A 15,513-nucleotide genomic window follows, 5' to 3' on the forward strand; every position below is an offset into this window, starting at 1 on the left:
TGTGTGTGTGTGTGTGTGTGTGTGTGTGTGTGTGTGTGTGTGTGTGTGTGTGTGTGTGTGTGTGTGTGTGTGTGTGTGTGTGTGTGTGTGTGTGTGTGTGTGTGTGTGTGTGTGTGTGTTGGTGGTGGTGGATTCAGGACCGCGGACAGTTACCTCCCTTTAGATCAGCTGACCGCACACGAGTACCGCCCCCTCCTCCTTCTTCGGAAGCATCATCCACGGCTACACGGAAGCAACACATGCACATTTGCTGACTTCTCCCTCTCCTGGGTGACACCACACGGGAAGACGCCTGCACTTTTGTTTTGTTTTTTTTTCCCGATTTAATGTGGGTATGTGTGTGTGCGTTAATATCTAGATATGTGTGTGTTTGTGTTTTAAACAAGTCAAGTGCATTGCATTTTTTTGAGTGGGGAGGAGGAGGATATAGCAACAGAATTTCAAAATGTTACTCGAACACCCGGGATCAAGTTGTCAGAATAACGCAAACTTCCCCCGCTACAGCGCAGGCCAAGGTAAGACTATTTTATACGAACAAATCATTACTGACATTGTATTTATACATTCATCTTTTGTGGTTTTTGGTTGACGCTTACAAATATCAAAAATGTTTGATTTTAATTGATTTTATTTCTTTGAGTGGTTGGAGAAGTGATGGAAGCTGGAAAACTGATAGTGCAGTCAAAGGTGGGTTCTTGTTTGTCAGGGAGCAACTTTTCACGAAAAAACGACTGCGCACATTTGCTAGAATTTCAAAGTGTAAGAGTGCTGAAAAAAATTATAATGGTGGTTAAATTATGAATATTAGGAACTATTAATAAGCTTGTTTGATAGGGATGAAGGTTTTTTTTTACCACGAATATGTTGAACGTCCTGTGAAGCTCTTTGCAGACCTTCGTAACAGTCTATTTTCACAAGATTTGCCGAACGCATCGCGAAGAGGGCAACGCGGACTTTCTCGTGAAAAACCAAAACTGCACTATCATCTCTTTTCCTCTTGTTGTCAACATTCTACCCCTGCACACGCGCACGCTGTCGCGTTTGGGTGCACTGCGTGCGTGCGGGAGACGTTATGAATGCGTAATGAGCTCCCATTGTTGCGTAAATGGCCGCAACAGATGTTGTGCGCGTTCTGTCATTCCACAAGCGAGGCCGCCGCCGCCATGTTGTTGTCACGAGATCGCACCCCCAAACCCTCAACACACACACACAACTGGCACCGAACCGCAAAAAAGTGCAAGGCTCAGCGACAGGCGACACTAAGGAAAATGCTACAGGTGTCACGATCCCGCTTGTAGTGCACTACAGGTTGAACACTCGATGGGATCGAAATTGCTTATGAAATGCACATCACTCGCCAAACGATGCTATCTCGCTAGGCATCAGTCGTTTGTTAAACACACATACAGATACACCAAGCACAGCACTTTATACGTACATTAAACGAGTTGGTACATAAACACAAATAACGAGAATGTTCAAAACAAAATACGCCGAAACAAAATTTTGGGACACATACAGAAACATAAAAATGAAAGATGTTCTTCAAAAATATTTATTAAATAAAAAAAACTAATAATAATTTCATTCGATATCGTAAATATGAGCTGAATCCCAATTTAAAAACAAAGATGGCAATATTAATAACCGAATGTTTTCCAAATTTTGCTTCAAAATATCTGATTTCCTCTAAACACAAACCAATTTAAACATCTTGAAGGCCTGGTGGGGAAAAAGGAACAATTGAGGTGAATTGTAAATGAAAAAATGTGAATTTCAAGTTCAATTTTCTAACACAATTCCCCTACATATTTTACAATACATTTTTTTAAAAGTTGTATTAAGGACTAAAATATTAGCAGTGCGGCGCACCCGCTGTCTCAGCGCACAAAACCACGGCAGAAGCTTTTTTTCCCCAATGAAATTCGTCAGAAATAGAGACAACTAATTAAAATATTTTTTTTCTCAAGTCACTCCATTGATATTTTTTGAACATTATAAAACATAAATATGAATACGAATCACCCGGGCACACGATCTGATAATGAAACAGAACAATTAAAAAAAAATCTACGATATTTTAATTTCTTCTTCTACATTTATTTTAATAATTAGAGCATTCGTTTAAAGTGAGAGCCATTATTTCGTGTTTGTTAATAATTGTATGCAATTGTAACGTGATATTTAAACTCCAAAAACAGATCAGCGCATTTTTTTTTCTCTCGTGCTTAATTTAAAATTTATTATACATGACACACACTAAATTAATACTGGAGGCATAGTCTCATAAATTATGATTCGAAGCAATTATTCGTTTCGTTTGCGGGGCTTCTTCGAGGCTTTATTTGATTTTCAGGGAGGCCCTTGCCGCAAAATGAACAAATAAATAAATAAAATGAACAACCAACAGTTAAAGAAAAATGGAATACAAAAATGCTGCAAAAAACAACAAACAAAAATAAAAAAACGAAACTAAATATGCCCATGTTCACACATAAACAGCGTCCGAAATGTGGACAAATGGCGCAATTGATTTTCGATTCCTCAGCACGCCTGCACTCCGCCTGATTTCCCAAGGCGCCATTTTGTGCCAAAGATGAGCTTCAATAAAATTCATTGGGGTGCTGGCCCGCTCAACATTGCTATTGAACATTACGCATCAGACCTAAATAAACACTAGTCTCACAGGACGACGCAACAAGCGACTGGAAAGACCAGAATCTTTATTTTTTAACTAGAATTTTTCTGCGACATTTTATACAGACGTGCATATTAAGTGTCAAAGAGTTTAATTTAGGATACAATGTTTGATAGGGATTTAAATTTCCTGTTTTCGGGTATGATATATTACATGCCAATATGTACTGCTCATGTCTTAATTTCACTTTCAGTTAAGGCTTCAGACGTTTTTCTTCTTTTTTGATTTTTTTTCTCTTTTTTTCTTTGCATGAAAAGTCGTTTCATTGTAACGCATTAATGTAATTTACAAAAAAAGCGCTTTCAAATAAATAAATTCGACTCATTTTACACGTTCAGTTTATCTAAAACGTCAACTCGGGTTCGATCATGTTAAAATATATAGCGACAGTTGGGCAACGCTGTGACATTTGCACTAAATGTGTAAATACATATCACATTTAGACTACAATATGAACACACCTGTAATGTTATTACATTGACAATGATGATTAAAAAAGTGAGCAAAATATTAGGAAGTGCACAAAACAAAGCTTTCCAATCACAAGCAAGGTCGATAATGTCTACACGTATGTGTGTAAAGAACAAAATATAAATGTTGCTACAAAACCGAGTGGAGGCAGTGAATGAGAATTATAGGAGCAATGTTTTTTTTTAATTATGGGCAGTCACAAGTGACACCTATACGTGGAAATTAGTCCACAAACTTGCCTGGACACATTATTGGTAAGAATGTAATGTGTTAAAGTGGATTTTTTTAAATATACGTATTTGAAAGCATTTCCGCATTCAGATTCTTCTTCGGTGGTACTTTGGCTGTTTCCTCATAATTCTCCCATTACGTTTGCTTCTTAATTCTTCACAGATGGACAACGATGTATTTTTTTTCGTTTAGGTAACAAAAAAAAACGATATCAATTTTGAATTGTTCTAGATTTAGAGTGTAAATAATGTGACAAATATACGCATTTGACGGTGTTGTATTTATAGGTTTCTCTGAATATGCTTTACAATACAATACATATTGATTCATATAGCAACCTTCTTCAACTTGTTCCACAGTGAATTCATTCTACTTTAAAGGGGGTTCGAGTACTGCCTCTTTCGTTGTTTTAATAATCAATGTGGAGTTACAAAAGCGAGCAAATGAGAAGTTGGCAGCCTAAGACGTCACCCGAAAGGCTTCATGAAAGTTGCATGGTCGCGAGCACCATCCACAACAGCCACGATGATCCGATTCATTGCAGTTTGTTTTAATAAATAATAGTGTCATTCTGTCCGCTCCTGCTGCCGTTCCTTTAGATTTTTTTCTAATTGCTCAGATATTAAAAAATAAAAAACAAGCATTTGTTTTGTGGATGCAAGTCCATGTTATCTTGTTCTATTTTTCCCCCTCCAATTCTCATTCTGTAATTTGCGGATCGTTCAATTGTCAGACATAAGGTTTCTAATCTTATATTACTGATATATATATATATATATATATATATATATATATATATATATATATATATATATATACACGTGTGTGTGTGTGTGTGTGTGTGTGTGTGTGCGTGTGTGTGTGTGTGTGTAGGGGCCTATGCATCACACCAAACTGATTGCACTGACTTTTTTAATTGTTTTTTTTCTCTCTAAACACCCTCTCCGTGCCCAGACATCCCAGTGTGTGCAGGTTGCAACCAGCACATCGTGGACCGCTTCATCCTTAAAGTGCTGGAGCGCCATTGGCACAGCAAGTGCCTGAAATGTGCAGACTGCCACACTCAGCTGGCTGAAAAATGCTTCAGCCGGGGAGACAACGTCTACTGCAAGGATGACTTCTTCAAGTGAGAAAGCACTCACTCGTGCAGTACAGGACATTTTTTGGGTACACTTGAGCAGTTGACGTGTATGTGAGAGCTCTATCAAAATGTCGACATTTAATATTATCATCATCCTTTTAAATATTTTGAAAATTCTTGGTAGATAATTCGAAGGTCTGATAACCTCCAAGAGACAAAGTGTTGAAGTGTTGGGCATCAAAATGTCTGGCATCGATGTGCTTGTAAAAGTAGCTTTTCATTCATTATCCAGTTTGACTGAATGGACCCCCAACACCCTCACCTCCAAAAACTGTTCTGATGATAATTTAGAACACATTTGTGCAAAAAAATAAGGATAATTGAGCAGGTGATTGTCAAATTTATCTGTTTTAGCTTAAATGTTCCATGTAAACAATTTGAAATAGTAGTATAGTGTGGAAAATGTGTTTAATACTATAATAATACCTATTTTTTGGGCTCGATGTGAGATGTATATGTAGTTTTCCTGTATGATCACACAATTTTACACAAGGTAGTGGGTACTCGGCAGACATTTTTGCTCTTCAATCATTTAATGACATGACTGAGCCATAACCTCCTTATGTAGTTGGGAAACCCCTGGCTCATGGATCAAAAAGTGGCCATTTCTCAAAACAAATGGGACTTAATAGAAGCAACTTCTCCCAATAGATCACTTCAGCTGTCATACTGGCTCCGATTCAATTGCATCTGATTTTATGATCTTAATATTGAATCTACAAGACGTGAAGTGATGATCCACCTTGTCCACACCCCGTGTCCTGAAAGGAGATTTGGCACCAAATGCGCGGCGTGTCAGCAGGGCATCCCGCCTACGCAGGTGGTGAGACGGGCCCAGGACTTCGTTTACCACCTGCACTGCTTCGCCTGCATCGTGTGCAAGCGACAGCTGGCCACGGGCGACGAGTACTACCTGATGGAGGATAGCAGGCTAGTGTGCAAGGCTGACTACGAGACGGCTAAACAGAGAGGTGTGTGTGTGTGTGTGTGTGTGGTGTTGTTTACTACTCCTTTTAATACAATTAACTGACAAGATTGGATTGGATTAGCCTTTATTAGTCTCGCAGTGGAGACATTTACATTTTACAGCAGCAAAGTGACGAAAGTAAGAGGAATGGAAAGGAAGAGGTAGAAAAACAATACAGAACCTGCTGTAAAGGCAGCCACCCTCACGGCGCCATCTTGAAGTAAAAAAAAACAACCAAAAAATAAACAACAAATAATTTGACACAACACAAAAGACACAGACAGTCAGTAAGCACTTTCTGCACCCTTTTTGTTGCATGAATCAGTCATGATGATAGAGGAGACTATGAAAGCATCCTTTTCACCAGTGGATCAGAGACGTCATGGTGGAATGTGGACGTCTGCTGCAAGCTATATGTTGAAAGCAAACACAAAGCTGTAGCATCCATTGATGAAAATATCTCCTGTCCCACATAAATCCGCTTCAATTCCAAGTCGTGACAGTTCCACAAACGCCCCGGAGCGGTCCAGCAATGACCATCAAATGGCACTGACATTCCTCCCGAATCAAAAATAGTGCTGCAATATTTGTGGTGACGAAAAGGTGCAACTGCTCAGCAGAGTCTCCTCCTTGATGAATGTTGTGGCCAAAAAAAATAGCACTCTGTTATAAAAGGCCCAAAATAACCACATTAGATTGCGATGCACTCAATTTCAAGTTCCCGTTTTATCTCCCCATCTGTTTGTTTGAACATACACCCAAGTGTTCAACTCAAAATTTCGCCCTCAAAAACACACAGGTTTACTTTACTAATGAAAGGGTGCAATTACTTAAGGGAAGGGGCGGGGATAGCCATTTCGATTATGTTTTGCCAACAGATGTGATGCAATTAATAAGATGCCATGTTTTACTTAATGGGGGATCCTGAGGTCATTTTAACTGTTAAATTTGTCTCAACCTCACAGTTCGGGCCAACTTGTGTTTATATCACATACAGTACATGTAATTGATTGCATTTGTGAGACTGTCATGCCTCATACAGCTGAAGGTGTGTCATAACTTACAGCAAGGGTGAGGCCCTAAAAATGTACAGTGAGAACCTCAGAATGGAACTTCCAAATTGTCATTTCAGAAAATGCCCCGTTTCTTCATGAGACGTCCTTTTTCATTGACTCACATTTTGCATCTCCTCCTCTGCCCTTCAGAAGCCGACTCAACTGCAAAAAGACCCCGAACGACCATCACAGCTAAGCAGTTGGAGACCCTGAAGAACGCCTACAATAATTCTCCCAAGCCGGCCCGCCACGTGCGAGAGCAACTCTCCTCCGAGACGGGCCTGGACATGCGGGTCGTGCAGGTGAGGTTTATTATGATCCATTAGGAAGCCGATACATTAGTGTCCCAAGTTCATTACGGGGGGCTGAGCCGGCACCACCGCAGCACTCTGCCCGGCCGTACGCTACGGTGAATTTACGGCGAGATGGAGCAAAATGAAGTCCACATCAAAGTCAGCGTGGTTTAAGTGCGAGCTCGTTAACAATGGCGAAAGCCAGGCGGGCTCTTCTATTGTCGCTCGGGCTAAGGAGCCCCCATCCCGGCGGCCGTATATATTGTTTTATTTGCAAGGACAAACGTGGGGGACGGAAGCCACTAAAATGCTACTCATTATCCCGTGAAAGGAAAGGAGGCGAGGAGGGTTCAACTCGGGGCGGAATCTCATTGAGGTGCATGCAAAATGCCTTGTTGCATTTTGTGTGTGCGGGAGAGATTAACTGGCAAAAAATTGAGATTTTCACTTTTTTTTTTTTTTTACTCTTAAAAGCACTTCAAAAGCATTGAGAAGATTTTTCTGAAGCAGAGCAGGAAAAGTAGCACTGATTCGCTGTGGTGAACCCTTGAAGAGAAACGCCGAAAGGAAGAAGAAGAAGAAGAAGAGTAGGAAAAGTAGCAACACAAACTGTAACAAAATAAAGAGATTTATTTGTAGAAACTGTCCTTGGAAATTATACCGGAGCAACACACAGAGCCAAATGTTGAACTTTTGAAACAATTGAAGAACAAAACAGAAACATGGAAATATTTTATCTGCAGGGGGTGTAACATATGATCACACCACTAATCCTGACAACTCAGACAACCATATTCTTTTTATGTCTAAATACTGGATGAAGAAAAGGCAAAGAGCATTTCAAAAGAGAGCATTTCCAGTGAATGCACGGAAAACCATGTCCTGCTCAACTGTCATTTGGCAAACACAGAAAAGCAGAACATGGCCATTCATCTCGTGAAATGTAAAGTAAAAAGACTATACTTGATCGTTTTTTGGGGGTACAAACACTATATATACATTACATGGTCGTTTTTATTTAGACTAAAAATGCCTTCCTATACATGGTCATTTTTAGGGGGCTAAAAACACCTTACAATAGATGGTCATTTTTTGTGGGCAAAAACGCCTTACTATTTATACATGGTCGTTTTTTGGGGGGACTAAAAAAGCCTTATAATGCATGGTAGTTGTTTTTTTTTGCCTAAAAACGGCTTACGTCGTGGTCTTTTCTTTTGTCTAAAAATGCCTTACTACGTGTGGTGTTTTTTTTTTTGTTGCTAAAAATGCCTTACTATACATAGTGCTTTTTTTCAGGAAAAAAATCAGCTAATTGTACAAGATCATTTTTGGGGGGGGCTAAAAATGCTTTACTATACATGGTCGTCTGTTTTTTTTTATCTCCGAAGGTTTGGTTCCAGAACCGACGGGCCAAAGAGAAGAGGCTAAAAAAGGACGCTGGGCGCCAGAGATGGGGCCAATATTTCAGAAACATGAAGAGGTCGCGTGGTAGCTCCAAGTCAGACAAAGACAGCATCCAAGAAGAAGGCATGGACAGCGACGCTGAAGTGTCCTTCACCGGTACGACTCATTTGCACTTAATTACACTCCAAGGAAGACGTTGAAAGAAACAAACCACATTTGTCTTTTTGGGCATCTGCAACAGATGAACCTCCCATGTCTGAGCTCGGGCACAGCAACGGCATCTACGGCAACAGCTCCCCAGCCATGGGGGTCCGCCAAGGGGGCAACAACCACGCTTCCTTCCCTTTGGAGCACGCCGCCTTGCCCTCGCAAGACCAATTTCACGACATGCGTTCCAATAGCCCCTACGGTCTAGCTCAGTCGCCAGGGTCTCACCCCGCGCTACCTCGACACCAGCCGCACATCACCGGCCTCGTGTACCCTGAATCGGGCCTGTCCATCATGACGCAAGGTGGGGGGCTAAACCCGGCCGCCGTGAGGCTCTCCGTCGGTGCTGCCAACGGCCCAAGCTCGGACCTCTCCACCGGGAGCAGCGGCGGATACCCGGATTTCCCCGCAAGTCCCGCTTCCTGGTTGGACGAAGTCGACCACGGACAGTTCTGAATGCTTGATTCCAAGAAAGTGGTCTTACTTTTATGATCTTGTCTTCTGTTTGAACTATGGACTTAATAAATAAGACCATGATTGTATGGCAGAACGCTGGGAACTTGAAAATGACCAGGATATATCTCATCATCAATTTCGAACAAAAATCCTTCGTAAAAAGCATTTGGCCGAATATTATATGTAGTGTTCATTTCCAGGTATCGATGTCTTAAAGACAATAGGACGACTGCGAATTAAGCATCCCTTGACTCCTCCTACCGCTTTTAAGTTGTTGTCGTCTGCAGTGCGTTCAGGTGAAGAAGTCTGTAAACGTCTGGTTGTTGCCAAATGTCAGCCATTATATGGGTTTAGCATTGTGGAGACTTTATTTTTATATGAGGGCCATCAATTTCTAGTATAGCAGGACTTTGTACATTCTTCAAACTTTCTTCGTGGCTAGATGTCATCGTAATGACAGTTCCTAGGGGATCCATCTATGCATTTGTGTGTCTTGTTCTACCCCTAAAACAAAAGGACAAAAAAAATCAAGGAGGTGCTTGCTGCAGCAACCTGCGGTTGTGATATATGTTTGTTTATGTGGGAAAATGTTTTATGTCTAATTTATTCCTTAATGGTGGTGACCACGTTGATGATGATGATGACGACGATTCCTGAGGAATGATGAGGGGCTTTAATAAATGAATACATTTGTCACTTCATTGACTTTCTTTGATTGGATCAGAGTAATCCATAAGGAGCTTTGTGTGTGTATGTGCGTGTGTGCGTCTGTGTGTGTGTTTGTCTATATATTTTTTTTTGTGAAGCACCAGGACAGTATTTGATTTGGACTGCCTTGAAATTATTAGGTTTACACAATACATACAGTGTATGTATGTAATCCACTATACATGTTTCTTACTTTGTAAAACCAACACAAATGACAAATGATTGTAATCGGGTACTGTATAGTACCTGATTTACATGTATAGTACCAACATTACATGATAAGACATGTTCAATATAAAAGGTCAGGACTGCAAAATGGCAAAATCCGACCTGATCCAAGTAGCTTTCACTTAATAATAATAATAATAATAACAATAATAATAATAATAATAATAATAATAATAATCTTATTAAATTTAAATTATTTCTTATTCTTATTAATAATCTTATTAATCGCTTTGATCCTCTCCTCTTTCATCTAGAACTGTTTCATGTCATCACAAAGAGGGTACAGCAACTCCTGAAGAATGAATGTCTCTCTGTGTCTTTGTTTTGTCATATTGTCTCTATGCTGTCATATTTGTTATTTAGTTTTTTTTTGTTCTTTTGACTTCAAGACGGCGCCGCGAGAGTGGCTGCCTTTCCAGCAGCTCATGTATTTCGTTTTTCTACTTTCATTCCTTTCATCACTTTGCTGCTGTGAAATGTAAATTTCTCCACTGTGAGACTAATAAAGGCATATCCAATCCAATCCAATCATAACAATAATAATCCATTTCATTTATAAGCGCCTTTCAAAACTCTCAAGGTCACTTTACAGTCACAGGCTTAGTTTACCTGCGGGTGAGCAGCGGCAGCTACACGCGCCAGCGTTCACTCAACCCTTTCAAAACAAAATGTCTCACCTAGTCACTTTAGATTCTCACCTTGAATTAACAGCATACTGTCGATACAACACACAATCCAATCGAAAACAATTTGATGCAATCATCACATATGATTTAAAATATTTAATGCCATACATTTAGTTGAATATACCAATATAATTCTACCTGAATTTAAAAACCTATACACAGTCTGAGCCATACATAAAGTATCAATGTTGGAAGAAAGGGCATTCAAATGATGTTGAGTGTGGCATTTTTTGTTCAAAAGAAACTACGAATTGTATTTAGTGGAGCACATTTGGATGCTCACCTTGATGACACCACAACCTCAGAAGACCACCACAGTTTCACAGGGCTAAGGCTCAGGAAATCTTACAAGAGACAGGAACAAGGTCTCAAATTCCCCCATTCCGATGGAACTCCCCAAGCTTGTCAGGTTCCATCTTATTGGATGCAAAACTGCTATTTACAAATAAATATTTTTTTTTATTGTAATCTGACTTTATTCATCAAAATTACAAGTATAATTGAGGGTTGACTTTCATAAAATTACATTTAGTTTTCATTTTTTCCCCTGTAAATAACTCATTTTTTGTTTCCTGTATTCTGATTTCATTCCTATAAAATTCATTTTTTTTCCTCTACCGCAACACTTAATCTTAGATTTTATTTTTCACTGTGCAGTTCACAAATTTTGCGGAGTACATTTTACTCGAAAAAGACAATATTTGGTCTCAGATGAAAATAATACTCATAATAAATAATAAATAATTAATATTCACCGTACATTTTACACTGAAATCAAAATTAGAGAAATATTTTCCTGGGGAAAAAAGAAAAACTAGCATTTCTTTTTTTTCAGAAATTCTAAGTAAAATTATGAAGTAGTCATTGAAAAAAATTCACTGTGTAGTGATAACACATACACTCACGCACACGCCCACACACTAATCGGCAACCATACATTTATAATCTGATAAAGAGCAATACTTGAGATAAACTCCTCCAAACATGTCTCCGCTTGTTCCAACCTGCACTGCATTGGGTGCTTGGAAGAGCCCCTTTCAGGAGAGGGGGTTGATGAAGACGACAAGTGCGCTCATCAATTGGGAGATGACTTGGACTTGTTTGCGCTCAACTGCCTTTATGGGAAAGGAATCTGTAATCCATTAGGGCTGGGAGGGATCAGATACCCCCTGTGAATTCCTCCCATTTGTTTAGGCATTCAAAGTCAGGTTCAATTAAGTGGATTAAAACCCAAAGGTAGGACTGTAGCGTGTGCATGTGTGTGTGCACGCGCGTGTGCCTATGCCGCTAACATACTTGGTTGAAGCACCCTCGAATATGGTGAAGATACATGTAATATTCAATTCATGAGCTTTTTATTAAATATATCTACTATACGCTGTGTGTCGCAGTTTCCCCTCGTTACCATAAATAATGAGTGAAGCGTCTCCGCAGCAACTTGACCTGTTTAATTGTTAATGAGCCCTTTTGAAATATAGAGATCAGATAACCTCCTATATCGCCGGTTGCCAAGTTTTAAAATGGCGTAGCAGCTTTGCACCATCTTGGGGTGGTGGATATCGTACGATACTGCAGTCATTCAGTTCACGGATTTTATGTGACGTTTATTTACTCAAGTTCGTTTACTTTTTTATTAGACTAAAAGCCTTTAATTATTTAAACACACTTTTTGGAATGGATAGACCAGGGGTCGGGAATCTTTTTTACAATGAGAGCAATAAAAGTAAAATTTAGAAATCTTTTTCAGTGAGAGCCACACACACGCACACAAACACACACATATATGCTCACAAACACGCACACATTTAAAAGAACTTTATGATAGTACTCACCATTAACATGAATTGTTTTCCGTTCCTCATGATTGGTAAAATTCCTGCCAAACGATCGGAATGAAAGTCAACTTGCCGGGTCCATTCGCGAAGTCACTGCTAGCTAAACTACACGCTGCTCATTAGCTTCCACACTTGCTTTCTGCTGTCTCTCACAGAAGTATATTGATGCTAACATTAGCATGGGGCTTGTCAAATTGCCACTGACATTCCACTGTTTCATCAAAGGTATTGTTTCATTGTAAATTAGAATCAGAACCTGTTCTCTCCACAAAATTTAACCTAAACTTTATGATACTCGTCGGGCTTATTTAAAAGGGGGGTTTACCTGTTTCAACATGAACGGCCAGTATCATCCGATCAAAAATCCAGCCAAACGATTGGAATGAAAGTCAACTTGCCATGTCCATACGCGAAGTTACTGCTAGCTAAACTGCTGACGGGTCATTAGCTTCCACACTTGCTTTCTGCTGCCTCTCACAGAAGTATATTGATGCTAACGTTAGCATGGGACATGGGTCAAAGTGCCACTGATATTCAACTGTTTCATTCATGGTATTGTTTCATTGCAAATTAGAATCACGGTAGAACCTTTTCTCTCCACAAAGGCGAATCCTTTGGTCCATTCAACCTGAAATGAACGATACTCGTCATTTTTTTTTTACTCGTCAGGCTTATTTAAAGGGGGGGTTTACCTGTTTCAACATGAACGGCCAGTATCATCCTATCAAAATTGTGCTTTCCGCCAACCTACGTCAGTATCGTCTAATCAAAATTGCGCTTTCCGCTAACTGCAGCCCAAACAGGAAATAAACAGCGAAAAAGCGAGAATATTTATTTAGTTTTAGCGGTGAGCCAGATGCAATCATCAAAAGAGCCATATATGGCTCGTGAGCCATAGGTTTCCGACCCTTGGGATAGACAATGTCATGGAAAACTGAAACCGTAGTAGATAACAAAATAACTATATTGTGAAGAAGTTCTGTCTCAAGTGTGCTCAAGGGTAGCTATGTTTCCCTTTTTGCTAATACTTAGCAAAACATGTTAAACAACAGCACCATAATATCAACATGGGACATTTTAAAGCGCATGAATAAAACAAATAAGCTCTGGGTGGCCAGCTGCCGTTCCTCAGACGCTAATGGCCGCCTGCTTCCCTTCTCAGGTTGCCGGGACAATAGGTGGGACAGGCAGGATATTGGTTCGAATCTCTCTAGCCAAGCAGCAGGTGAACACTGTCGCGGTTGAAGCGGCGGGTGCGAAACCTGACCCTGAAGAGTCTGGGAACGATTGTTCTCATGAAAGTTATTCAAGAGTTTCACAGAATTATACAAACGAGAATTTTTATCAGAATGTTTAGAAGGTTTTCGGAAATCTAGTTGGACAAATGTTGACCCTGCACGCCCTCACCTTTAACGTCTACGTAGGTGTGAGATTCTAGTGGCCAAGAGCTGAACCCTGACTTAAATAATGGGTGGATTATTCCAATCCACTCTTTTGGATTGAGCTGCAAATCCCAACACTTTCACCCCGCGAGTCAAGAATTAGATGAAGTCGGGTTTGCAATTTGTCGGATGACTTGCAACACAAAATGGCAGGAAGTCGCAACAGGTGTTGTGCAGGTACTTTTATAGGTCATGGGAAATTGAAAATACGGTAGAGGTTTTGTGTTTAAATTTCACTGTGCGGAGTTAACATTGACTGTTCTCGCCAGCTGGGACGGAACTCACTCGCTCGTTGCTAATTTGAATTCTTGAAAACGGGAGGATGGATAAAAGTAACTTGACAAATCTGTTTTAATATCAGTGATCTTTTGTTGTCGAGTTTTGTTGTATAGAATTTTTAAGGACTAATAGAATTACGAATATGCATTCTTGAGGTATAATTAATATTGAATGACTATGAAATGGCGGCCCGGTAGTCGAATGGTTAGGACACCGGCTTCACAGTGCAAAGGTCGCCGGTTCGCGTCCCGGTCCGGCCTCCCTGTGTGGAGCTTGAATGTCCTCCCCGGACCCGCGTGAGTTTTCTCCACACTACAAACACATGCGTGGCAGGCAGATTGACCACTCCAAATTGTCCCTCAGTGTGAGTGTCAGAGTGACTGTTGTATGTCTTTGTGTGCCCTGCGATTGACTGGCAACCAATTCAGGGTGTCCCCCGCCTCATGCCCGAAGACAGCTGAGATAGGCTCCAGCAACCCCCGCGACCCTAATGAGGAATAAGCAGTACGGAAAAATGGATGGATGGATGACTATGAAACACCAATTAATTTTCTCCTGTCAACCATTTTTACATGAGGATGTAGTTAAACAGTTAACCTTTATTGGTGCTTTCTGTGAAGGCCTCTCAGCTTCTCTCTCCCTCACTCTCTCCCTCCCTATCTCCCTTCCTCTCCCCCTCCCTCTCCCCCTCTCTCTCCATCTCTCTCTCCCCTGCTCTCCTTGTCCTTTCTGTCTTCCTCTCTCTCTCTCTCTCTCCTTCTCCCCTATCCCCATCTATCAATCCCCTCCCTCCCTCACTCCCTCTCTCCTTCTTTCCCTCTCTCTCTCTGTTTCTCTCCCCCCTCCCTCCCTCTCTCTTCGTCTCTCTCCCATACCCCATCTCTCTCGCTCGCCCCTCTCTTTCTCTATATCTATCCCCCCCCATCCCCACACACACACACACACACACACACACACACACACTCACACACACATTCACACGCACACCCACACATCATACCCAAGGCCTCGCAAGCCATGTCAGATGGTGGCGAGTAAATCAGTTGTGACAGTAACACCTCCCTGGGGTCCCACGCGTCACAGCCACAATTCAGACCTAATGGAGCGGAGGACGGAGGGGATGCACTTGCTTGTAAGCGGGTGTGTGTGTTAAATGCCGTTTTGCATTTCGGCATGCGGTATCAGATCAATATGCATGTATGAATGTCATTGGTTGCGTTAGTTGAATGGTGAGTAATCTGTGTTGCAAGTTCAGATGGCTCAAACACGGACAGTTGTGCTCATAAATTGGCTAAACCAGAAGGGATTTTATGTACATCATGACCACCTTGAGCACAGAACACAGAAGTTTTTGAAAAGGTTTGCTGTTACTTGAACTCTGTGACGTGACATGGACTTTTATTTATTTATTT

The 15,513-nt window shown here is 40.7% G+C and overlaps 1 protein-coding gene across 2 annotated transcripts; it reads left to right on the plus strand.

Moving 5' to 3' along the window:
* The first annotated feature begins 231 nt into the window (after positions 1 to 231).
* Positions 232 to 9,604, plus strand: lhx3 (LIM homeobox 3). Of its 2 annotated transcripts, none has more exons than XM_089020331.1 (6): positions 232 to 515; positions 4,355 to 4,526; positions 5,310 to 5,512; positions 6,714 to 6,865; positions 8,245 to 8,416; positions 8,502 to 9,604. In XM_089020331.1, exons 1-6 carry the CDS (start codon positions 446 to 448, stop codon positions 8,921 to 8,923), a joined length of 1,191 nt encoding a protein of 396 aa, XP_088876457.1. In that variant the 5' UTR covers positions 232 to 445; the 3' UTR covers positions 8,924 to 9,604. The 2 variants fall into 2 exon arrangements, with proteins under 2 accessions (XP_088876457.1, XP_088876458.1); XM_089020332.1 differs by having other exon boundaries at positions 5,313 to 5,512.
* Positions 9,605 to 15,513: the final 5,909 nt, after the last annotated feature.

This window comes from Hippocampus bargibanti, linkage group LG18 (assembly GCF_051943395.1).
Source record: "Hippocampus bargibanti isolate YZ-2025 linkage group LG18, ASM5194339v1, whole genome shotgun sequence".
Lineage (NCBI taxonomy): Eukaryota > Metazoa > Chordata > Actinopteri > Syngnathiformes > Syngnathidae > Hippocampus > Hippocampus bargibanti.

Coding starts and splice junctions, on each gene's coding strand:
- lhx3 (XM_089020331.1), top strand. CDS start 446: ATGTTACTCGAACACCCGGGATCAAGTTGTCAGAATAACGCAAACTTC. Junction 5,513..6,713: donor CGAGACGGCTAAACAGAGAG/GTGTGTGTGTGT, acceptor TCTGCCCTTCAG/AAGCCGACTCAACTGCAAAA. Junction 8,417..8,501: donor CGCTGAAGTGTCCTTCACCG/GTACGACTCATT, acceptor CATCTGCAACAG/ATGAACCTCCCATGTCTGAG.